General features: G+C 41.6%; 1 protein-coding gene across 2 annotated transcripts in view; it reads left to right on the top strand.

Moving 5' to 3' along the window:
• ITPK1 (inositol-tetrakisphosphate 1-kinase) overlaps window positions 1-25,470 on the top strand; it is a 133,620-nt gene that overhangs the window by 47,092 nt on the left and 61,058 nt on the right. For both annotated transcript variants that reach the window (XM_052693152.1, XM_052693153.1), the window contains exon 4: window positions 21,225-21,350. In XM_052693152.1, coding sequence (XP_052549112.1) covers window positions 21,225-21,350 — 126 coding nt within the window. The remainder of the gene's footprint in view (window positions 1-21,224; window positions 21,351-25,470) is intronic.

Below are 25,470 nucleotides of genomic sequence, written 5' to 3'. Positions count from 1 at the left end.
TGCTACTGTGCTGTCATCACCTTTGTGTAGTGGGTTGTTAACTTATGTGTAGCTCTCTTAGGTCAATTGGAGATTGAAGTAAAAATGCAGTTTATAGGATGAGCTGGACATGAATTGCTGTTGGGTCTTCATTTTTCCCATCATGCTTGCTGGGAACTTCTCCCTAGAAGGAGACAGTTTAAAGGCACCAGTTTTTCATAAACTATTTTTAATACTTGAAAGTTACTTGAAGCACTTATTTGAGACATTTATTTTAGGCAGAAAAGAAAACAACTGAGTTCTCCTGTATATATTCTTAATGTCTGCTGGGTGAATCTTCATTATTTTGTTCCTTGACAGGCTCCGTATTTCTCCCTTCTGTTTGTCTCATGGAGAGTAAGGATTCGGAAACTTTACCAGAAGGAGAAGGCAGAATGTACTGTTCTTTTCTGCAGTTCCTGCCTTTTGATCCCTATCATAACACCATTATCATGGTTCAAATCAAACAGGAGGACATTAGGGCAAATTGCCTTTTATAAGCTTTAGTTTATCATTCTGCAAATGCAAGACTGGGAATAGAGGTGCCCCTTGCAGTGACTTGCATCCTATTGTAGTGAAGAGCTCTGGAGGAAGCATGTGCTGGGAAAGCCAGACCCTCGGTAGAGAGATGGAGACATTCCCTTGAGGTATCTGTGTGCCTGGTTTATCTGTGGGTCCTGCTGTTCTCACTAAAAGCAGCAAACTGGCTAAGGGAAGCAAAGTAAAACCAAATGTTTAAGTTTGTTTGTGGTGGGTGCTCTGAGCAGTTAGTTATACTTGTTCCCATTCCCACATGGGAAGCTTTGAATAACTTGCATAATTTCAGTGGGCCTTACTTTGGCCAACAGGCAGTATTGTTCTGAGCTTCATCAGGGATTTAGGAGACTGGAACTGATCAAATGGATTTTAAGGTCCTTGGTGGTGTGGGGAAGCACTTCACCCAACAGATCTAATACGTAGCTGTATTGTTTTGTGTTCTGTAGCTTGGCATGTCCCTTTGCATGGTGAGGGCTTGTTTTCCCTGGTTGCTTCAGCATTCTGTCCTATTGCTTTGGTGAAAATAGGGTTGTGAGCACCATGGGGCTGGTGTGTCAGTGACCATGGGACACCTTGGATTCATTGGAGGTGGCTAGAAGGGGCTGCAAAAGAAGAGGAGGAGAAAAGTGATCTGTTGTGGAGGGTAGGGTAAACTACAGTGATGTGGGGATTAATGTTCATCTGTTTTCTTTGTGTTTGTTTTTTTTGTTGTTGTTGTTGTTGTTGTTTTTCTTGGTATAGAAAAGACAGTGAGATATCTTACATGGATACATTTATTTTGTTGGGTTTAATCATAGAAGAAATTCCTGCTGTACGTTACTTGATAAATGTAGTTATACTCAGCATATTTCAGCTATTCTTCAGCTTTGCTTATGCAGGCAATAAAGCACTTGAAATTGCCACCGTTGGCAGGCAGGCCAAAGGTTGATCCTACCCACAGTGCAGTGCTCATCACCAGTGCACTTTGGAGATTGACAGGGCTAGTGCTTTTCTGAGGTTATTCTGGGTTATGGGATGTGTAGAGGAGGACAGGGCAGTAAAGATTAGAGGTTTCAATGAGGCTGATGATCCTTAAGATCTGATTGTCATTTACTCATTGTGGTAATAAATATGACAGAGCATCCCTTTCACGACCTACCTTTGTCTCTTGCAGCATCTTTATGAGATGTGAGTGCCAGTGGTGTAGAAATGCAACACAGGATGTGCCATGGAAGTGCACGTTCTTTACCCTGCTACCTGCTGAGCCAGTGTGCCCAGCGTGCTCTTATCAGGCAGCAAAGAACATGGGCTGTATTTGCACAGGGCGTTCCTGGCTGCACTGGGAGCCTGGTCGGTGTCGAAGTGCACATGTCTAGACTAGGAACTTGTCAGGAATTAGGAATTATTTCTTTACATTTCTGGACTGAAGGGAGCAGCTCTGTTCCTTTCATGAAATGAACTGAACTTCTGAAAAAAATCCTGGTTGTTGGTAGTTGATACAAGGAAGTGCCTGAAACCACAGTGTGCATTGCAACACGCAGCACTCCACCAAGATAGGTTTCATTTGGTATGTCCCTTTGTAAATAGCTGTAGGTCACAGCTAACGCAGCAGTTGCTCAGCTGCGCGTTGCTGCAGGGCAGCTGCTGGTGTGTTCTCAAACTGCAGTGGGTCTGTGTGCATTGCTGTATTCAGATGTTCTACCTTTGTACGTGCTGAGTTTTGGAAGTGCTTGTTACACCTCAGAGCAGTTGCAGCTTGAGTGACACAGTTTATTAAGCAATACATTGTATTAAGCAATGTGTATCAGTATCCCAAGACACTGACTGGGCTCCTACCTTGTTAGTGGGCATGGTAGTCTCTACAGAATGGATTAGATCATTTTCAGAGCAGGAGACGACCCGATAGTGAGAAGGCCTGCATCGAGCTTCGCTGGTTGGTTGAACTGAGGCAGGGGCTCGGTAGATGTGGAAAAACCACCACTACATTTCCCCAAAGTGCAGGATTCTCCCCTGCTTTTTTTTCTTCTATTGTTCAGTGTACTTTTTTTTGGTTGTTGTTTTAAAGTTCCTAAGGTCCGTCTTTCTGCAGTTCCTATGGGGGTTTACTCCAGAATCTAAATGCTTTGCTGCCAAGAAGTCTTCCTGCTAATCAGCCCATATGTTTCCTTTCTCCTTTTCATCACGTAAGTCCTAACTAATCCTTCTTGTATACTTTTCATCTCAGGCATTATCTCTTTCTAGTGCATGGCACCTTTCAGGTGTCAGTGCTTCTTTCAGTACGACAGTCTTACTGTGGGTGGAAGTTGGGTTACTCCACAGCTAGCTGGCCTCAGCATTGTTAATGAGTTGTAAATCCACTGACTTTATCTTACGGTAACTTGTTTGTATTCTTGTAAGCTAACAGTTTTAAACCAATCACCCAGGAGACTCTGGTAGCAACTAAACTTAGCTGTGACCTGGAACTTGGAGCTGTATGTTGCCATGGGTCTTTCAGCTATGTTTAGCTCTTCTTTTGTGGGAATTGAACCTGTTTTTTGTTGCTGGTCGTTGTGTGCCTTCCAGTGTTGTGCTCTTTTTTCCAGCAGCACTGAAAAGTGCAGAAGACATTGTTTCCATTCCATGTCATTAGGGTGGTACTTTAGGGACTGTAATTTACTTTACATTAAGACTGTTGTGATACAGAGGAAGTTTTTTTTCCTCCCTTCCCTCTCATTTGCACTCTGAGAAGCCTTTTCTAGTTGAGCTCCTACACCTTGCTCCTCCTTGCATGTTTGCACAGGGGTCTGTTTTTGAGACACATGCACTTCTGCTCTCACTTATTCTTATTGGAACAGTCACCTGATGAGTGAACAGTGGTATTAAAAAAAAGAAATCAACAGTTTGTGGCTTCATGGAGTGTTTGTGCTTTGCAGGTTTAGTGTTGACAAGAATTCTGTGTTTTTATTCCTCTCATACTGCAGTACCTTTCTCTAACATGCAGATTTTGCTGCAGTATAGGCTTACAGGTATTAGGAGGAAATTAGTTTTGAAGCAGGTATTGTGACAAAATAATGAAAACCTCTAGCTGGATTTTTGCCTTTTTTCCTGCTATGTTATGAAATGCTTGAGACACTTTTCAAAGTTCTCACTGCAGCGTGTAAAATCACTCTGCAGATTCTTAGAAGCATTTGAAAGGGTACATGGTCAGTTCTAGGAAAATACTTATTTCCACAAAATACCTTTTAGGCAACTCTCTTGTTCTGGGTTCTGTTCTCGGGTTTCTTTGTAGGTTTTCCAGGCTGATTTAGATGAAGCCTTTTGCATGTCAGTTTATTTTCACTCTCAAGTAAATTTTAGAAAACTGTGTTGGGAGATTTTTTTGGCATCCTTAATTTTGCTGCTTCTAAAGAAATCTCAGTGCACTCTGAAAAGGTTCTCAAATGGCATTCATCTAACTTGTCTTCTTTTATTCTTATGTATTATGTTACTCCTGAGAGTCGTCCTTGAGCTGTAGTGTAGTGCTACTTTATCCCCTGAGCTACATCCCTGGCTGCTTCTTGCCTCTGGCAAAGAAGACAAATGGTTGTTGTGTTTTGGAACCTAGCCAGGTCTTCTGCATCTCTGCTATGTCAGTATTGTTGTGTTTTTTGTAGGATATAGTGGAGTTTGAATAACACTTTCATTTGAAACCTTTCCATCTCCCACCTCCTCCCATTGAACTGTTCTTGAAGAAGTGGCAAGAAGCTAAAGAGAGTCCAATGTGCAGGTTGGTGACCTGAGGACAACGTACTTGGCGCTGTTTTTCCTTCTCCAAGTTTGAGGCTTTATAATAATTATGAGGACAATCTCTTTTATCTACAATGAACAGCTTTCATACAAATTCCTGAAATGATTTTTGTCTTTAGCTAAACTACTGCTATCAGAAGAGAAAGTTTATCAACTTTCTGACTTCCATATACACCCTTTAGTATTTGTTTCAAATCACGCACCTTATTAAAATCAATTGCTTCTTTGTTTTTTGTGTTCACCTTTAGCCCATGTCTGCAATGCTGACATCAGCTGTGTGACTGCAAAGGTCTGCCCCTTTCCTGTGGAAGTCTTGCCATCCCACACTCACACCTGACACCTCCTTCCTTGCGGAGATCTTTGTGCCAGGTGCCAAGGGCTATGTGAGCAAATGGATTGCTGCCATGGATTTCCTACGTCAGCCCTCCTTCACCAGCAATGGCGTGTGAGAAATGACATGGTTGAGCTAGGGTATGATTTGCAGATAGGCAACTCATTTTTTTAGGGAACTGGGAATGCCCTTTGGCCATCTTCTTTGCCATAAATTAGAAGTTTTTCTGTGTCAGTGTTTTAAAAGAGCGTATTCGGTCAGCATATTTTAAATATTACTCGGCGAATGTGAAAACTTTTGAGCAGCTGAAATAACTGGAGGAAAATGTGTAATAGAGAAAAAATGGACTGTCAGAACTCAAGATCAATCAATATTGAAATGAGTTTCCTTTCTAAATTAAACAACTGAAAATGTCATGTTGCCAGAAATGTGCAAAATGTAGTTTGTACTTTCTATGTCTTTCCAGCTCAGAAGAATGACTACGGATGACTGCATAGAGATGGGAAGGGGACTTTTAAAAAGCACTTTGGTTACCTAAGCAATAGGAATAACTGCCTCTACCAGCCCGATCTCTTCACTTCTGATTTAAATTGTGTAGCATTATTTTAAATCTGTGCTTTCACAATGGCTTGAGCTTAGATTTGGAAGATGGTCTGTACACCCATGGAGGGGCTGACCCCTGCCAGCAGCTAAAGCCCCCTTATCTCCTCCTTTCCCCTAGCTGCTAGCTTCAAAAAGGAAAATCAAAAGGGCAGAAGTGAGGAAAGAAATCTCATGGGCTGAGATAAAGGCAGTTTACTGAGTGAAGGAAAAAAGATTTAGAAAAAATACATGAAGTTGTGAAAGAATTGTGCACCACCAGTAGAGCGATGCCCAGCCTGTCTCTGAGCAATTTTGGAAAAACTTCCCCCATCTTATCGCATAGCAGTTCTTTGAATGGCAAGCAGCATCTCCTCAGTAGTATCTAAAGTTATCAGTGCCGGTACCACAGCTGCTTTGATCACCGGTGTAATGCATTAACATGCAGGCTATTGTGGAGAAAACTGACTCTGCCCCAGCCAAACCCACTCCAAACAGTCCCTAACAGTCATCTCTTTCACAAATCAGTTCCCACCGTTGCGCTTAAGTGTTTATGTTTGGTAGACTCTGCAATCTCAGAGCTGAAGGACACTCCCAGTGCCTACAGCCACAGCTTGAAGAACACCTCCATTGTTCCTGGTTTGTGTGTTTTCCTGAGGACTTGGCCTGGAGTTCAGCAATTCAACACATGCCTGTGGATCCGGCAGCACTTCCTGTTTTGTGGCAGCATGATTTTCATTGCCATGAAGGCCTTGTATGCATTAAAGCTTGCTTACAGCTGCGGCGGTGCATTAGGTGACAGAGGCAGGAGGAAAGTCTACCTCTGCTGTGTGGGTCTCAGCCTTTCTCCGCTACACCTCTCTGCCATTGTGCAAATGGGAGGAAATAAGGAGGAAAAATGATGGTAATTTTCTATTTATTTGCACAACCGTGGAAAACAACAAAAAAAAATCCTTTAATACAACATATGGCTGAAGTTTAGGAAACTGACACAAGCAGATTTCTGATTCATAGTTCTCCAACATTCCCTGTTCCAGCCCAGACAAGTAGGTTATTTCCTCCCAGCAGCAGATGCAGAGGAACAATGGGAGCCGTGGCAGCATTCCCTCCACTGGGGCCAGCTGGGTCATGCACCTCTGTACTTCCTGCCCAGCAGTGGAGGGCCATGGTCAGGGTTCTGGGGATAAAGTGGTCCTCACCTGCCAGAGGGATGGGAGAAACATGGGGTACTTGCAGGGAAGCATGAAGCAATGAAGAGGGCAGTGATGGTTGGATGATCCGGATGTGGTTTTTGGGTTTCCCTCGGGTAACTCCAATCAGGAGCTGGACAGCTTTGTGTGCTGCTCTGCTGCAGGAATGGCTGCAGGGGCTCAGGAAGCAGCCTCTCCCAGTTGCCTACCAGCTCCTTCTGCGATGCGCTGGGCAAACTTCTTCTGCAGGAGCTCCACTTGTTGGGCATCTGAAGTTGTTAAGTCAGCTTTTCCAAGCTGGTGAACTGAACAAGTACAATAAGGCAGGGGATGCGAAGAGTGTGAATTACCATTTTCGTTTGTTTGTTTTCCCAGCACATTCCATTAAGTATATTCCTCATTAAGTATATTTTCCCTGAAGTTTTCTGAAGCACGTCCCTATGTAAATCTTGCCATAAATGAAAATGGAAAGCTTGTTCACCCCTTTATTTTTAATAAGGAGGCATTTATTCATTTGGAAATTTAAATTTGATCTGGGAGTTTCATGCTACTTGTGTCCAAAAGGTTTCAGGATATCTTGCTGAGACTAACAGTGGAGACCTAACAGTCCTTCAGGAAACGTGTGGAAAGGATCTTGTCATCACGCAGGCTCTTTTTCAGTTAAATGTAAAGATGTCTGGGTGTACAAGTGGTGCCATCTGTGAAATGGTCTCAGATTTTTCTGCTCAGACAACTGGGAGGGGACAGCTTGTGCCATTGTGCTTGGCTCTTGTGCATGGGACGGGAACAGGAGGAGCTCGTGTTGGTGTTCTGGCCAAAGGATCATTGTGTGAGAGCATTTCTGAGTATGAAGCTGTGTCTGTTAGATGCGCTATAAGGATTTCAGCCTACTTTTCCCTCTCCAAAATGTAGGCACTTCCTCCAGGCACTGAGGGATTGCACTGGTGGGATTAGGCCAGGGGGAAATACGTGAAGCCCAGCTGAAATTTTGAGTATCAGAAGGTAACTTGGAGTGGCAATGTGTAGAAACTTCTTCCTTGGCATACCATAAGGAAAAGTTCATAGGGAAGAAGAGAAAGAAAACATGTATGAATATGTGAAATGTGTTTATGCATGTTTAATTTTTTATCATGAGCAACTTTCTTCCTGATCAGATTTCTAATTTTAGGTGAGATGCCACTCTGCTCACCTGGCCCCTGTTAATCTTATTGTGCCTGTGGTGGTTTAGTCTCTTTGCTGACCATCTGGAAGCTGTGTAGCCACATTAATTTAGGTTCAGTGTTGCACCAATGTGTATTTCTCTGTGGGATTAATTAACCTTATTCCAAATATAAAGAGGGCAGCAAGCATGGAAGCACATCAAAGGCTTGAATTTAGCCAGGAGTTAATATGTGCAGAAGAACAACAGTTTGTCTCATTATGTTGCCTGCATGGAATCAATACTTGGTACATCTGGAGCTCGGGGGCTTTGCTGCCATTGCTGATGGTCCTGGACTCTGAATGCTTGTCTGTGGTGGGACCAGCAGATGGAGTCAGGCAGCCCTCTGGAGAAATGGCAGTGCAACGCAGGCTTGTGGAACCCAGTAATTCAAAGCCCTTGTTGTGCTTTGGCAGCCAGTCTGATGGGCACGTCACAAACGTGACAAGGGAAAAAAGCATCCCTGCAGAATTCACTGTGTGAGACAAGGGACAACAGATAGGTTAGGGAAGGCAAGGGAGCAATACAGAACAGTCTTGGTTATCATCATGAACCTTTTATTTTGGTTGTTCCTAAAATAGGGAAGTTGAAATAGCAGGAGTTTTGTAGTCAGCATGGCAAAGCAGGAATTGGAAGAAAGAATATGAAGTCTAATAATAATAGAGCTCTGTAAATGCCTGTGAAGAACTTCTCAGAAGTGGAAGTGGAGATATGGGAAAAAAAAGTAAAAGCATTGATTGGGTATTTGAAGCTGTGGTGGAAGTCAGCTCTCTGAATGAGATGGGAGATAATAAACTCGAGAGTGTTGAAGGTGAGCACAGGAGGGTTTCCCTCTGATCTAGAAGTGATAAGAAACAAAAGAAATCTGCAAGATCTGGATTGCAAGAGGGAAAGAGCTTGAGAAAATTGATGTCTTCTAAATTGTGGTCCTGGCAACTAGGTGATACTATTTAGAGAATGACTAAAGGTGGCAACTTCGAGAGAGCAAAAGCAGAGGTAAGCCCGAAGTAGAAAGCAGAAACTATTAATATGAGCTTAAGGTTCAACTACAATGAAAAACACAGCTGAGGTCAGAAAAAACACTTCAGCAGAGATGGGATATCTGGGAGCGAGATGCCTGGGGGAAATAGGAGAGGGGCTGAGTTCTGCCTGTTGGCTGCAGAATGGATTCTGTCTGGGGGAAAGTACTGGAGAATAGATGCCAGGATGATATCAGGAATGAATTTGGAGCTATGCCTGTTCGAAAGCTGGAGAAGGGAAGAAAGTGAGAACAAGTGAAACACTGTCAGCTCTGATTGACCAGAGGGAGGTAGGAATTTGTTAGGGTGCCTTGACAGACACTTGGTTGACCATCAAGATAAGTGGCTTAGGATCAGAGCATGCATGCAGTCGTGCTTTGATAACTAAGTTATCATAAGAGACCTTCTATAATTTTATTTGGTATTTTCTGTCATGAGGTTAGAAGCTACACAGACAGGCTTTTCACGCTCTAGCACTGTTCTTATATTTTAACTATTCTCTTCCTATATTTGCCTGCTAAAAAATGCTGAGGCTTGGATTTAGCATCTGTAGAAGACATATCAACAATCGATAGAATTTTTGGAGGATGTTTTACCTTGTACTGTGACAGGAACATCTGAGACTCCTGTAAAAACAGTTGAGTGAAGAATAAGAAGTACAATTTCAGCTGTTCTTTTTTAGCCCATTTAATTACCACTGCATTCACTAACTTCCCTGAATAGGAAGTCATTTTCCTGTTCATCTGAGCCTTTCAAACAGTGAAAGGGGAAAAGAAAATGAATAGTAGAGGGCGGGCGTGTCATTTTAAAGCTTCGACAGTCAGATGATAGGCTTGGTAGATGTCACTTGAAACTGTTATTAACTAATTAAAATTAAATTGTGACCTAATTTCACGTGGTTGATTTACCTTTAAGTCAGAACACCCATTGTAAGGAGGAAAAATCCCCAAAACCTGCTGCATGCTTGTAGAAATCCAGCGAGGCCTTCTCCATCTGCTGAGGAAGACTTCAAGATGGATGTGGAGAGAACTTGGAGTTATGGAGGGTGCCAGACTTGTTTTATGGCTGGATGACAAAGTGCCTCTTCACCTGCTTCCCTTGAATGATGGTTTCTGATGGTCTTTTTTTTTCTTGTCTCTCATGTGCTACTCACTTAGCACTCCATTTATAATGGAAGTGAAATGTGAGGTTGAAACTTGAGGCTTTTCCACTTGATCTCCTCTTCTGCACCTCTTTCTCCTTTTGTTCCTAGAAGAACCTTTACAGAGCTCCTGGATCATATGTGTTCCTGGATAGTGGAGTTCTTTGTCCTATTGCATGCCTCAGAACACAAACAGAGGATAAAGTAGATCAGCATTTAAGTGCAGTACTGTTTATGATTGGTAAGCATTTTCTTACCAGAAAGTGAGTAATGTTCTAAGAATTTTTATTAGCTTGAGTGCTCCTATGCAGTTTTTAAGTCCTGTGACCACGGGAATAAAGTGCAGAAGAGAGTTTCTATACTCTAGATGAGTTCTTCCTTCTCCATCCCCTAGTCTCCAAGAGATAAATATTATACACATGCACACACATATATTTTAATTGCTTGGTTGAATTCTTAAGCATTTAGTTTCATTTTTGTTTTTTATGTCTGGACATGAATGACCTATTCTGAGTGCAGTTGTTCCATTTGGGGTCTCAGTAATACAAGGTATTTTAACTTACCTTTTACAAAGCTCATCTAATGTACACATTTCCGGTCCTGGTGGAATTGGATTTATCTTTGCAACTGACCTATGTCAGCAGTGATGCTCACATCTTGCCCTGAGAAAAGGTCAGATTGTTTATTTTTTTAATCATTAGCCCAACTATGTGCAACTTTTCATTTTTTGGTATTTGTACCATTTGTCCCATTTTTCTATTCACCTTTCTGTATTATTATTCTTTCTAACTGGTGGTGTCGCTTACACTTCTGGGTAATTATTAAGGTCTGTCAGTAAGCTACTTATTGTGCTTAAGGCCACTAATGAAGGTATTAAATAAAATGGTCACAAGACTGGTGCTCAAGGAATGCCAAGGGTGCATACCTCTCTGGTTTGCTTTGCTACTGCTGCTTTCAGCATGCAAGAAGTTGTCATCTTGTATTTAGCTCCCCTTTCACCTTCCTGTTCTTCTATTAGCCCTTATCTTTCTCTGGTTTGCCTAATGGCATTCTTCACTGTAGTCTGAGAGATGACCTTTGCTGAATTTTTTATGTCTGCAGGATCAGCGGTCATACAGCGAGAGAGCCCTGACCCATCTTTTGTAGATCTGTGTCATGTTTCACCATGTTTGTTTGATTAATTTTATTTATTTACCTCTCGAGATGTGATTATTTTCCTACATCTTCTAATGTGTTGAAAAGCTTATGTAATACAAGGTCAGCTGCATAGTCCATAGCTGTAATTTTTCCCCTCCTCCTCTTTCCCAAATATTTAACAGTTGGGAAGCATTCTGTAATAGATACAGTTATTTGGAACCCTTATATTGCCATCCTGTGATTTCATATGCCATGCTTAGGTTAACTGGATTTTGTTATCTAGAGTGGTTTTTTTATTATTATTGATAAGTGTCCAATTATAGAAGAGGGATGCCTTCCCCTGACCTCAGCATGCTTGTGCTCTTCAGAGGCAGTTGACATCTGTGCCAGGCTGAATTCAGCCAGGCTTCTCTGGTCGTGCATGTTTCAAGTGCAATTCCTATTGTCCTAGAATAGGAGTCTAAAGAAAGCTAGATGAATTTAAGACCTCAAAGTATTTGAGTTAAATATATATATATACTTAAAATATAGTTACTGACTTTTTAAACTTAGGTGAGATGATCTCATTCTGACTTCTGGTTTTGACTGGAGGTATCCACTGGTGTCTCTGTACCTGTCTTTGCTGCTGCCTTTGCTCCCAGTCGGCATCGTTATTCTTGCTGAAAATGGAAGCAAAATATCAGAATAAAATTTGGTGCCATTCCTGTTTCTAATATAAACCTTCACTTACTGAATAGGAGCTCTGTATTTTTCTTCCTTTCTTTACTTATTTTCTAAATTTCACTATTTCCTATGTATGTAGGAAATGTGTAGCCTCTTTTACATTCAAATCCTTGAGTTTTTCACAGCTCAACTGTCTTTGCTAATTACTTCCCTTAATTTATCAATTTGTCATCCTGAGATCATGAAAAATGCTTGGCTAATACACCCTTTTATCCTGTAATTAAAGCTTAACCATCTTGATCAAGTATTTCTATTAGCAAATTTCATGTTAGTTATCCCTGCTCAGGAATACCCAGACCATAGCCTCACAACTAGTGTTTGTTCTCCCTAGTCTTGTGAACAAATCTCTCCTAATTATACAGTTCTGTTTGCCATTAATATCTGGCTACAGTTAAATAATACTATGAGATTGTCCAACCTTCTCAACTCTGCAGAGCGGGATTTGTTATCTTTCTTGTTCAATGGAAGTTTGACCCCAAATGTTCTGTGTGTGCCAGTTCTCCATACATTTTAGACAGGTGCAGTGTTGGAAGACAGTTCACCTGTAAAAGATGTTGGGAGAAAGCAAAAGCAGAGAGGCCTCACAGTTGCTGAAAAGCATGAACTCTTGGTCGTTAACTGCTGTCTCATCCTCCATGCCAGGGAGTTTCCTGAAGCAGTGAGTGAGCCCTGCTGCTTTCCTCTTCCTCATGTTAGAGCCTCTCTTGTGTCCCAGCCACTTTCTCCTGGCTCCACCCTCTGCTCCTTTGTCCTATATCTTCCTAGCAGTGCAGTGTGCAGGAATGTGACCCATCATGGCTGTGATCTCCAGCCATGGTCATCTTCCTCAGTTTGAAAAATCCGGGGCTGCTTTACCTTTGTGAACATATGATTATGTTCATTTCAAAATGAAATGTTCATTTCAAATTAAATTCATCATTAGAAGGAGTAGTTCCATCATTTTGTCTCACTGGGAGCCATGGTTTCAAGCTGAAGTAATGTTTTGTAATTGAAAGGCAACTTCATTATCCCATAAATAATACTCTCTCGAACAGGATGGACAGGAATATTGCAGTCTCTTCCAGTCTCTCCTGGTTTCTACTCCTGCAGCTTATGTATATGATGTAGATCAGCCTGAGCATGGCTTCTCCTTATTTAAACATAGCATTATCTATTTTTATTTTCCCTTTAGATGCTCTCTTAAAGCTGGTTTTTTTTATCCCTGTTGTATCCCTGTGTACTTTCTCCATGTCTGTTTTGTGCTATTGTGTGTACATTTACTAGGCACACAGAACTCATGAGCAATGTTTCAGAATGTGTTTGGATGATGGAGCACGTTGAGAGTAATGTGTTTAAATTTTGTTTCATTTTTTTGCAGAACAGATCCTAATTACCTTGGGCAGGGGGCAAATAACAAGTATGAGAACTTTCTACCCTGCCAGTTACTGCTCTCGCCACATGTAGTTAAATTATATAAGCACAACAGAGACCACTTAAATTCAGCAAAATGATGAGCAGGCTGGCTAAATGTATGCTGAGTGCATTCACCTTCAACTCTGCATCATCCAGAGCCTTTTTAGGGTGGGAAGTGCCCCCAGAAAAACAGGTACTCTTGTGCTGGTTATTCACAGAAGAGGCTGGCAGAGGCCTGAATGTGCCTCATGCTCACCGGCAGGGAGCTTTAAAGGAGGATCACAGCAGACATTGGTGATCTCCCACAGATGCAGCCCTGCACCCAGGAGCACCTTCTGTCAGTGCTGGTTGACAAGGGCAAGTGAGGAATTGTCCCGAAGCTGAGCCTGAGCTGTGTGGTGTGAGTCCAGACCTGGGTCTCCTCAGCCCTGTGGATAAAGGATGGTAGCCATGCTTTCTGCTGTATGTTTCTGTGCAGATCAGCTTTTCTACTTACTAATCTCACTGCCAAAAGAAGGGAAGTTATGCAGTGCTTGTTTACATGGGTCCAAGAGAAACACTCAGAAGTACACTTTTCCTTCGTTTTAACTTTGTCTGTATCCAGTAGTTACAAAAAAAAATAAAAAATAAAAAATATTTGCAGTGATGTCCAATCTTGATGTTTTGAATGTTTATCCAGTGCTATAATTAAGCACCAAAAGCTTCAGAGAACTGCCCCCGCAGCCCTCCTCTTGCTTATTCAGGCTGTGCTGCCTGCAGGGCTGCAGTATTTCTGTGTTCTGGGTTAGCTTGGGCATTCACTGAGGATGGCATTTCCCTTCCATTCCTTCTGCAGTGCCTGCTTTCCCACATGATTGATTAATAGAGCTGTCAGCTCAGTAACGGGACTAGAACTGACCCAGTTCACTGAAGGAAACATTAAAAGCTTTCCTTGTGAAGTCTTCCTGTCTTTCTGGATCTCATTTGCCAGTTCAGAAAGGAAACTAGATGTTTTCTGAATCACTCTATTTTTCCCATACCTTCTTCTTCCATTGGGATCACCTATAGAATCTTTTAATCAGCTCTATGTGAACAACGTTTTTTTGACAGGTACAGAAAATAAAGCAAAGCAGTCTTAGCAGCAGGTTACGCCTACTGTGAATTCTACTCAGGATCTTGTTTTTCTATAACTTACTTTTCTTCTTTGGAGCACTAATCCCCCTGTGCCACACATTTTCTGTTCAACTTTTCTCCTCTGCTAATCTCTGGATTTGTTCTGCTGCCCTTCCTAATCCACAAGGGTATTTATGACCTCAGAAGAAACCCTTGGCAAGAGGCTTTTTTGGGATTTGAGTAACATTGATTATTCTTCCTGCAGTGCTGAAAATCAACGGTTGCCTTTCAGACCATCCATGGACAGGGCTGAGCTGTTTAACCACTTGCTGACTAAAGTATGCTTACTGTAGTTCTACTCTAATGGGACATGAGCTTGCAGTGTAGTATCATGCTCAGAAATAGCTGTGTCTGCATCTTTGCAAGTTCTGGAAAGAACTTTCTGCAAGTGCCAAAATACTGTACCTAAAAGGAGGAGATAAGCCAAGCCAAGGTTTATTTTCCTTTCTTGATATTTTTTTCTTTGCAGGGCTCCAAGTCAAAAACAATATAGTTACAAAGTTATATACTTAGTTAAAAACAAAATGGAAAAGAAGTACACTTTTCTGGAAAGCAGATATGTACTGTGAAGAGCTTTATCCATAGACCAAGCATGCTGTTTCTTCTGTCAGACGGTGAAGGGATGAACATTGGCGCTAATAGGGACAAACATTGATGCTAATAGGAAAGTAATGCTCAGCTGAGGTTCATAGAGCAGGATCAGAGCATTGAGGAGGGAGACAGGAGTCACTTTTCCTAGAGCTCTGCAGGCTGAGGAGGAGCCATGACTGTCACTTGTATTGCACAGCCCAGGGCAGCGCTTGCTGGCTGCTTGCCCCTGTGGGAAGGATGCCAAGGAGGCTGCAGTGAGGAAATGCTGTTATCCTGGTGAGCTGAGTGACTGCCTTGAATCACAGAATCATAGGATGGGTTGAGTTGAAAGGGACCTTAACAGGGACATCTTGTGTTAGACCAAGCTACCCACAGTCCCAGCTATGCTGGCTGGGTATATGAGTACTGTTGATTTTACATAGTAGTTAGAGAACTCATCCGTAAGTGATGTCTGTGTATATTAGTACTTGCAGTATAAAATAATAATAATTAAAAATATCTCTGAGATTTCTCTCATTATCTAGAGTGCAGTTTCTCTTTTCTCAGGCTTCCCCGAGGCCATACCTGTCTTCAGGGCAGTGGCTGTGTCTGTCTCCTGGAAGCATACAGAGCTGCTGCACCTACTTTCTGGCAACTTGTGCCAAACAGAATGCAAAGAAACCAGCTCTGGCATCAGTGACAGAAAATGCAGAGAAACCATCTGTTAAACCTGGAACCTTCTCCTCTGGTGTCAGCATTTCAGTATCTGAGAAAATGGGAACCTAGTAGGGTTCATCGCTTACTCTGCGCTGCTCCTCACCTTCAGGTGCATCCTACTGCTTGGGATGGAGCTGGCAGCTGGGGCTGTGAACAGTGCGTCTCAGTGTGGGGGCCACTGCCCTTTCCTTTTGGGATACTCTTAGAACCAAGCTGGGCAGAATAGCAGCAGGAATCCTGCAGAGTTAACATTCTGCAGTGGCAGAAAGGTAAGCTCTGCAGCAGGTCTTAAGCTTCCTTGGTTCTGAGAAGAGTAACAAAAATGTGCGGTATTTTCAAGCTAAGTTTCCTTCCTGCTTAGGAGAGTTCCTCTCTGCTGTGGCAGCTGCTGTTGGTGCTACTATGCTGTCAGAGTGAGAGGTAGTAGGAGAGCTGGGGGAGTCTCCTCACTGCAGCATTTCCTGTCCAAGATTGCTACTGCAACACGGTGCTCAGGTTCATAGCACTGGAGAAGGATGGTGAGAGACAGAGAAAACAGATCCTGCTAGAGAGCTTTTGGCTTGTTCTCTGCAGCCTGTGATTGCTGGAATTGTGCTTGCCCTATGCAATGGACCAGAGCTGGAGGTTCTGCCTTACAGATTTGTGCTCATTGTTCTCTGGCCCCAGATGCAGCAGTAAGCGTTGTGCAGAGACAGCAGAGGTCATTTCCTTGTTTGGCCAGATAGAGGAGGAGGAACTCTTAAATATTTAAAAGTTTTAATATTTATTTAGTTTTAATATGTAAATATTTGAGGAGGTGCAGAAAGCCTGTGTATCGGTGACAATACCTGTTTTTCATCTTCCAGATAACACTACGTCTTTCCTATGATGTGTATGCTTTGTCACCTTGCATGGGTTTTGGTATGGAGTCCCACATCCCTGCCTGGCCACAGAGCCTGTGAGAGTGCCAGCATGGCAGAGGGCCAGGCTGCTCCTGCATGACCAGGCTGAGCTCCCTGTGTGTGTGAGCAGAGAGCAGGCCTCCAGCTGGGTCTGGATTACTGCCCCAGGCTGTGTCCACATCTCATATGTGTGGTTAGAAATGCACTGCTTTTTCCCCGATTTCTATCCCAGGACCTTGCAAATGCACTTTATCTCCTGTAATTAGACTATCCTGTGTATTTTTGTTGCTTTTGCTTCTTACAAGGAAAAACAGTAAACTTGACACTACTGATTTTTGTTTCCTCCCTTCCTTCTCCAGAATTCTTAAGATATTTTTAGAGGCTTTCATCTCTAAGCTTTCAGGGGAGAGAACAGCATACTGATAGATCAGCTGTCAGTTTTCAACTTCCTGAAGACTTGGCTTTCCAACGCATAGCTCAGGACTGTTTTTCAGCCTGGCTTGTGCAGCACTGGTGTGCAGGAAAAGGAAAGAATGGGAGAATCTTTAAGACTTTGTTTTACAGGCGTTTTGATATAACTTATGATAATACATGGGGTAGAAATTTGCCTCAGCAGAGAATGGTGATTGCTAGCCTGAAGGTGTACATTTGGTAGAATTTAAGAAACTGAATTAAGTTTGAGATAAATTCCACATGTTTTGGGGTCAGTGCAACCTTAACTCAATATTTGAATAGCAGGCTATAGAAGATGGTGTAGAAAACTCCATCTACAGCCTCAGGAGTCAGGAAGCAGAGAGGTCAACTCAGGCTGGTGCTGTATGTCTGGTTCATAGCAGAATTCAGTGCCAGGAAATGGTTAGATAACCACACAGAGACTTTTGGACTGATCTCAGAAAATGTCTTGCATTTCAGAAATTTCAGAGCATTGGTGGATCTCTGTGAGAAGGGAGAGAAAATTCCATGCATTTTCCCCTTTTGTTGCATTTAAACTTTCTTGTACTTGGAATAATGTCTGATGTTTTGGTCTTCTGTCTGCCTATTGAGAAGGCTCGAAACAAACCTATTGACTCTGGTGATTTCTCCTTATCTTCGTTCATCTCCTGCAGGTGAAATTTCCATGAGATCTTTTTCCCCCCACAACAAAACAGGCTGCTGCAGCAGAATACACACAGCTTTTCTAAGCAGGAGATCAAATAAAAACCAAACCAAAGCCATAAGTCAGTGTAGCATTCTGGTGAGTGCAGTTTGTTAGCTGTGTGGAATCTGGGAACAGAATGCTTAAAGAAGAGATTTTATTTTTTAATAGAAATATAATAAGAGAAAAAAATGAAGATAAGCGGAAGTCTAGAAATGTGTTGTAAATTCCTCAGGGATGCAGCAGGGGACAGATTTTGTTTTCAATTTGGAGACCAGGATGGTATTAAGACTTCATTTCATGCAAATGATAATGCAAAAATTATTTCTGCAAAAGAGCTTTAAAAAAGTTATCCTGTGAGCCAGATTCTGAAATACAGTTGATTGTAGCATGCACTGGAAACTCTGAGTCAAATAAAGAACACTTGCTTATTTTTAATCATTTAGATAAATGTTTGGTTTTTGTGTTTTGTCTTGTTTTTAAATCCGATGCTTGCAGTTTTGCAGTTTGTTTGGCAGTGAGTGAATGTAGCCCACTTTTTTTCACTCGGACCTAGTTTTATCTTTAAATTCTGCTTCTAGAAGTGTGTGTGTGCTGGACTGCTGTTGGGACACTGGAGAGCAGTGGCACGCTGTCAGGCATCCATCCCATCCGCATAGTATAGATGGCCTGCCAGTGTTCTGGACAGAAACAACCCCAAAGCTTTAAACAAACTGTTCTTAATGGAAATAAACTTTTTTTTCCTCCCTTACTGTGTAATGATTTGAGAAAATATGTTGGCTGTGTGCTTGGAGTGGGAAGAGAAGGAACTGTGTGTGCATAACTTGCTTGTTGGTGGATGCTCTGGGGAGACTGGAAGGGACTTATGAAGTTTCTATAGCATAGAGTGCTTGTTAACTCCCACCCAGCCTTTGTGTTGGAAGGGGAGCAGACTGATGATGAGGGCATTTACCTAGAGATTGCTTTTTTACCTATATGGATTTGTAAGGCATACACCTCCTATCTGCAATTTTCCAGAAATAACCAATAGCTTTGATACTGTCTTCTATGTCATTCACCTGATCTCTGCTGGGTTTTGGTGGTAAGTAACAATGGCATGAAACCAATGCTCATCTTCAGTTTCTTCCTAATTCTGTTTCTGAAAAAGCAGAGTAGGCCATACAAACAATAGTGCACTTTGCAGAAGAAAGCGCACCATGGCCGTAGTTTTTGTTTCTGGATTTTTAAACCGGTGCTGATAAATCTTTGCTCTCACTTCTGTTGCTATGGTGTTAGTTCTGTTCGAAAACAAACCTTTGGGTAATCATGTTAAATGCAAAGATGTTTGGAGAGAGGGATGCTGAAAGAGAGGGGAAGTAGGAGGGCTCAAATTCCAGCTGATGACGAACAATGAATCAGTGTTTGTCTCAGCAGAGGGCCAGCAGAAATTTTGCACTGTACTTTCACTGACTTGTGATTGGGTCCGATATTCCACTTGAAAAGGCCTCTTTTTTTCCCCTTCCAAGGTTTTGGTTTTTTTATTTTTTGGGTTGGTTTTTTTTTTCCTTTTTTCTTTAACTTCTTTTTCCTTGGTATATAAAAGGAAGGTGGAACACTTCCAAGTTCTGCACAGCTCAGAAATATTTGCTTTCCACAGTGCGGCCCAGAACACAGTGAACTTGTTCTTGTGAACAGTTTGATCCTCCAATCCACAAATGCTGGATCAAATTTTGAAGGTTTGTGTGGCTGAAATGTACCTGCTGCCCTTGCTGAGCCAGCTTAAGCATTCACTGAACGGCCCAGGAGCAGCTGCTCAAGCATGCTGCCATTCCTGGATTGTTTTATTCACAAACCAGGAGGCAGGGCGCTGTTACAGGACACTTTTTAACACGTTTGCCTGTTCAGATCTTGATAGGTGTGTTTTGTTTACGTGCTCAGAGTAACGTGTCCATTGCTTTTAGCTGACACAGTTGTAGCAAGGAAGTTATCTTGCCCAGATGTCTTATGTTTCTGGGAAACACTGTGCTGAAAATGCCTGTGTGTGCCTTGAAGGCTGCTTCTATTCCTGGGTCAAGGCTGAAAGGAAGGACTGTTTTCTTGGTTTTTAACATTTCTCTGCAGATTATAGCTGCAACTGCCATAAGAACGGGGTAGGGTAACCAAATTCCAATACTTACTTGCTTCTCACTGTTTTTTGAAAGTGTAAGTCCTGAAAATTGATTAATTCACCTTTTTTTTTTTTTTTTTTTTTAATTTTGGCAACTTGGAATCTTCTGATGCAGTTAAATGGATCCCTTTTATTACTGTTTCCTTCCAGATGTGATAGGCAGATGCCAAAAAGCTCAGGAAAATTGGTTAGGTCATCTGACATTTCTTTTAAAGCTATTAACTAATTTTCTGGAACTTTTTTGCAACAGATCCTTTCCTTTGCCATCCTCGGCCAAGCTGCATTTCACTTCATTTTGTCTTCATTCTGCAGACGCTTATGTCTGCATTCAGTCTTCTTGCTGCACTGCTTGGAGGAATTGAAATATAGGTTCAGCACAGCCACCCTCTTGCAGGCTGCTCTCCTGCAGCTCATGGCCCTTTGAGCAGCCCCATTGGCTCTGTTTGTCCTTGCTTATACGTCATCTTCGCATACAGGGAGCCTCTGCTACTCACATGCAAGAGGAGTCAGTTGCTCTCCTCAAAGATGTGCCTTATTTTCTAGTTGCATACTCTACATGAGTACTTCAAAAATAGTATGAGATAGCTGGCGGAGTAGTAGATTGTAAAATGCAAGCAGAGATGGTCTCTGTTGGGAAGAATAGTCGTCCTGTCTCTGTTTGACTCCATTCATTTTGCTCAAGCTAGCCCAGGTCAGAGTGACTATAGAAGAAAACCATTTCAGCTACAGGGATCAGTGAGATTAGCAACTGGCATATAATTAAAAGGCTACAAAGTTTCTATTGCTTTAGTTTTACTGGTGTTTGAGCTCTGTTCATCCTGTCTCATTGTTACCTTCCTTAAAGCATGGGATGGGCAACTGTATAGGACAAAATCCTAGGCAATGAGACAGTAAAGACCAAGCTCAATGCCCCCCGAACCCTGTCTTGGTACTGAGCATCCAGCCCTGTGACACATTGCCACTAATGTTGTGTCAGCTACACTGTCTGGAGCTGAGTTTCTGCCGACCCCATTCTCAGTGTGTGTTCCCCTACCCTATCCTGCTGAATGGCATAGGCTGTGCTCAGGGAGCAGCACTCCTCCCACTTGGGTAGCTTTCCCTGCAGCAGAGGAATTTGCAGAAATCCTGAATCACTTGCTCTTATGTTACCTATAGGACCATCCTAGTTGCTGTTCTGTGCAGGCTCAAAGGGCAAAGGGCATGAGAGGTGTTTTTTATTACTTTATTACTTTTACCACTTTTTATTAGTGGTAATTTTTGTTGGCTCAATCTTTTTGCATTGCATATATGCGTAAGTACAGGGAGGAGAGCAAAGAAGGAAATACTGTTTCAAGGAGTAGAAGCAGCACAGGAAGACCTTCAGAGGAAGGGTGCTTGCAGCAATTTCAGTGCCTTTTCATGGAATTAGGTGTACACTGCTGAGAAGTAAATATCTGAGTAAAGTTTCCTGGCATTCAACGAAATATCAGTTGTCAGGGATTTGGGTAACATGTCAAAATAAAGGCAGTGTGTAAAGCAGATGCCCAGTGTGATGGCAGCACCTTGGGCAGTGAGCCTCACATCCTCCATATATTGATAAAGGTTTTCTTTTTTTTTTTTTTTTTTTTTTCCCAGCTTGATCTCACCAAACCTATTGAAGACCAGGGCCCTTTGGATGTGATCATACATAAGCTGACAGATGTCATCCTCGAAGCAGACCAGAATGACAGCCAGTCACTGGAGTTGGTGCAGCGGTTCCAGGTATGTGGTTCTTCCATAGCATTTCAAGCAAGAGGATGATCGTGGTGCAGCAGATTTAATTTGTTCTCTATGCAGCTGATGATGTTTGGTGAAAAGAGGTCTCTGGCACACTGCTGCCCAGCCGTGGAGTCCAGAAAACACCATTTTGTCTGTCTAAAATAGATTTTCACTTGTGGTTACATTCTGCACTGTGAGTTTAGTAACAACTCGTTTCCCACCAAATGTTTGAATGTCATTTCAAGAACACTGGTGTAGTCAATGAAGAACAGGTGCTTCCAGGGTCCTTTATGTCTCTGTTTCTCTATGACAGAAGCTACTAAAATAATTTGACCCGATCCTGTCCGTTCTTCCCACTTACTGGAATGCTAAATTCTGTAACATCAAGGCTAGTATCAGTATTTTCATCCTCTGATAGCATTCTGATTTGCTTTTTTTTTTTTCCTCCCAAGTTAACATCGTTTAGTCAGAAATATGCAGGGCACAGTGGTACAGACAACTGTTCTGCCAAATAATTCCAATCATAGTATGGATGATGATGCATTTATCATTTTAAAAGGTGATGTTTCTGGTGGATAGTTTTGATCAAAGGCATGTTCTTTTCTTTTTCACAGAGAACTTGAGTAAGATTTTCTGAAATTTATGAAATATGCTTATGCCAGGTGGAAGAACAGTTCAGACAAATTCTGCAGTTTTCACAACTTTGCTGTCTTGGGAAATCACGTACTGTTTGCTCTGCTTAATGTTCTTCTAATAATGCAGAAAATGTTGTACTTAATGGAGAAAATATTCTGTTTGTTTTAGTTAGAAAAGTTCACTGCTTCCTCCCATCTGCCTGTTATTCAAACTCACACAAAAGATACACTTGTAGGTCTGGCCCTTTGATAGCAGTTCTCTGAAGAATATGTGACTTCATCACTGAGTACCTTGAGCATCCACATCCCCCAGCACTTGAAATTTCAAATGCCCGAAGTAGAATATGGAGAGATGAACTTCAGGGACCTTCTGCTAAAGCTCACAGTCTTTCCCTCTTTCCGATGTTAGCTGATTTGCCTTTGTAATAGACACGTTGTATTGAGGGGAAAAAATAATTTCCAAAAAGGGAAAAAGACTCGTGTGTTGAGTTGCTCGCAGCTGTGTAAAAGTCCAGAGATTCCTGATCCTTACTTTGTTGGTTGCATTCCTGAAGGTCTCAGTTTGAGCAGGGCTCAGAGAGCTTGTCTCTGTGTAATGCTGTGCTACCTCCTTTGTCCCCTGCAGAACACGTAGATAGGGAATTTGTGCAAGCATTAGAGAACAGAGTGTAGCAATACAATCAGTATCTGAAACGTGTTTCTTTTATTACTGAGCGAGAACTCATCAGTGGATGTTGAATGTTTTTGTAAGAATTCCAGCTAGTGAATTTAATGTATTTAATTACTGAAGATCATAAGCTGTTCCTTTTTCAAATATCTAAGTGAGGTCTTTAAGAAGCACTATGAAGTATGGAGAGCATGTTTTCCTAAAGCTGCACTTAAGCACCAATGTGAAGTTTAGTATGAAATGGGGCACTTCACAACAAGAACCTTGGCTTTGGCTGAGAATTTAATGGGCTCTTCTTGGTGTGGCAGCTGCTGCATGAGTGGAATGCTGTTAGAGCTAAAATGACCAGCTAAAGCTAAATGCCTTGTCCTGATAAATTTCTTAAAGTAATCACAATGTACCTTGATGTTACTCTATGTATCTTTGTTAGTACTTAAATAAATTAAGTCATTATTTTTGTGTAGGTTAAGTGTTGAAACTTTGTTTTTAAACCTACTTAAGTTAGAAAATCTCAGTGAAAATATTTTTCTATCTAATGAGTCTGTGGGATAGATTCTGAGATTGGTGAAAGATAAGTGCTATATATTTATATATAGATATTATATATAATATTATATTTTATAGTTTATGCTTTGGTTCAGAGGCTTACTTTTTGTATCCTTTTGATAGCACTCACAAAAGAATAATATCACCTGGAAAGAGATGCAATGGCCTAAGAACAGCAAACATTCCCTTACAGAAATACTAAAAGAAAACTGCAACTGCAAGTCAGAAACTTAGTTCTCTCCACCCTTACATCCTAAAATGTTTTTCTGTGCCTCAGCTTACGTACCTCTTTTCATAAACTGAAGTCTATTTCTTACAAAGAACATTGCAATTTTAATTAATATTTAATTAAATATCAGTATCCAGGCAAAAATAGTGTTGTGGTCCTATGAAGATAATTAGCAGTGGACTAATGGGAATTTGAACATTTTTTGTTCTAATAATACTGGAAATCTGGATTCTGTGTCAAGAGTTGTAGAAAGTATATTTATTGCATACATACCTGGGTTGTATGAACAACCTCAAGGTGTGTGCAGATCTGTTCATCAGCAAGTAGCTGTATCACTGGAAAATCTCTTTCCCCAGTAATACATAGTTTCTGTATTTTTTCCGAAGTGCAAGTGGTGCAGACAGATGGAAGCAAGGATAAGATCTGGGTATGTCAGAAGAAATAGTTCACTGTCTCCTGATGTAATGGGTTGATGCAGTTGAACTTGTTCAGCTAACAGTTGAACCACGTAAGGAAATAAATTTGGGTGAAAAGCACCCTATGGATAAAGGGCATTGTCTCATTCCAGTCTCCTCCACAGGTGAATTGTGTTCATGCATTAAGGATTCCTCTAAACTTTCATCTTCATGTCACTGGTGATGATGACATGAATCTCTTTTGGACACGTACCCTAATGCCAATTTAGCATTGCTGTTCTTGCAGTGGCAAGTTTTGGCCAAGCATGCTCTAGAATGGCTGCTGCAGGTCTGTGGTAAGAAACTTTGTAAGAAGCATTGTTCTTACAAACTGCTTATATACAGCTGGCCTTCAAGGGCTTCATAGTTAGCAATATTAAATTTAACCACAAATGACAGTAATAAAAAAGCTAAGAATGCCAGAGCAGAACTTGATGTTCTTTCTTCTGTCTCTGTCATTAGTCTTGGTTATTCAGTAAACAGTTATCTAACATATTTATTTTTTGAGGATGCTGTCTTCCTGCAAAGAAGTGTTATGTAATGCCTAGAGAATTTAGAAAGGAATTCTGGGATGTATGTTTAGTCCACAGTTTCATTGTGTGATCTAGATGATCCTATTTGCATCCCCAAGTCATAAATTCAAGGAAATGTTATTAACTCCTTTCTGACATTAATGAGGAGCTGATAGTGCAAATAGTGTGTTCCCTTATTGCTGAACTTAATCTGACTAAACAATCCAAAATTCAATATGCTATTTATCTTGCTATTGAACATAAATTTATCATCAACATGAAACCTGGCACTTGGCTTCTTGGTGGCTTCATGGAGCAGTCTTTCAGGAAGCAAAAAGCAAGGGCTCCTTGATCACAGGAGGAATAATCTGCAAGGCTGCATTTCTGACCTTTGGAAGAATGACTTATTTCAGAGCTATATTGTAGAAGTCTCGACCATCTCTTCTGCAAAAGCTTACGAGAAAGCTGGGTCTTTGTGCCTGCTCTCTGCAGGCCGTAACAAACACTTGCAGTCTGGTGCTGTGCACTAGCAGACTGTGAAGCCTCTTGGCTTGCCAGTTTTGTCTTGCTGTTTAATGAGTGTTCTCAATTGCATCGTAAAAAATTACTGTTACAGCAGACTCTCAAAATGGTGAGGAGGAGGTGCATGCTAATACTGGTCTTTTAATTGAAGAAGACCTTTTGGACCGAGCCTTCTGAGGTCTTTGTGCTATTTGGATGTGGTCTGGACTACAGTTCCTCCAGAGAGCATTGGCAGCTGCTTAGTGATCTCCTCCAAAGCCAAAATGAAGACCATGTGTAGCACCTAGTGATTTGTGTGAAGGACAGAAATTTTTCCATTTGTTTTGCAAGATACTTCAGCCCTTACATTAGAGAATGTGGAGTCTCCTTTCCTACCCATAGCAACACTGGGCTGAGCTGATTGAATATAATTTAGTTGTCGTATAATTAAAAAAAGATAATAATAATAATAATCAAAAGACACCACACAAAACACTAAAGTCATTTAAAGGCATTTCCTTCTTGACTAGAGGAACATGGGAGATAAGTCAGGTGTGAAGGGTACCCAAGGTACCCTT

This window comes from Tympanuchus pallidicinctus, unplaced genomic scaffold, assembly GCF_026119805.1.
Source record: "Tympanuchus pallidicinctus isolate F22 unplaced genomic scaffold, pur_lepc_1.0 scaffold3, whole genome shotgun sequence".
NCBI classification, from domain to species: domain Eukaryota; kingdom Metazoa; phylum Chordata; class Aves; order Galliformes; family Phasianidae; genus Tympanuchus; species Tympanuchus pallidicinctus.
The sequence above is the reverse complement of the archived record's forward strand: the minus strand, read 5'-3'. Positions and strand labels throughout refer to the sequence as shown.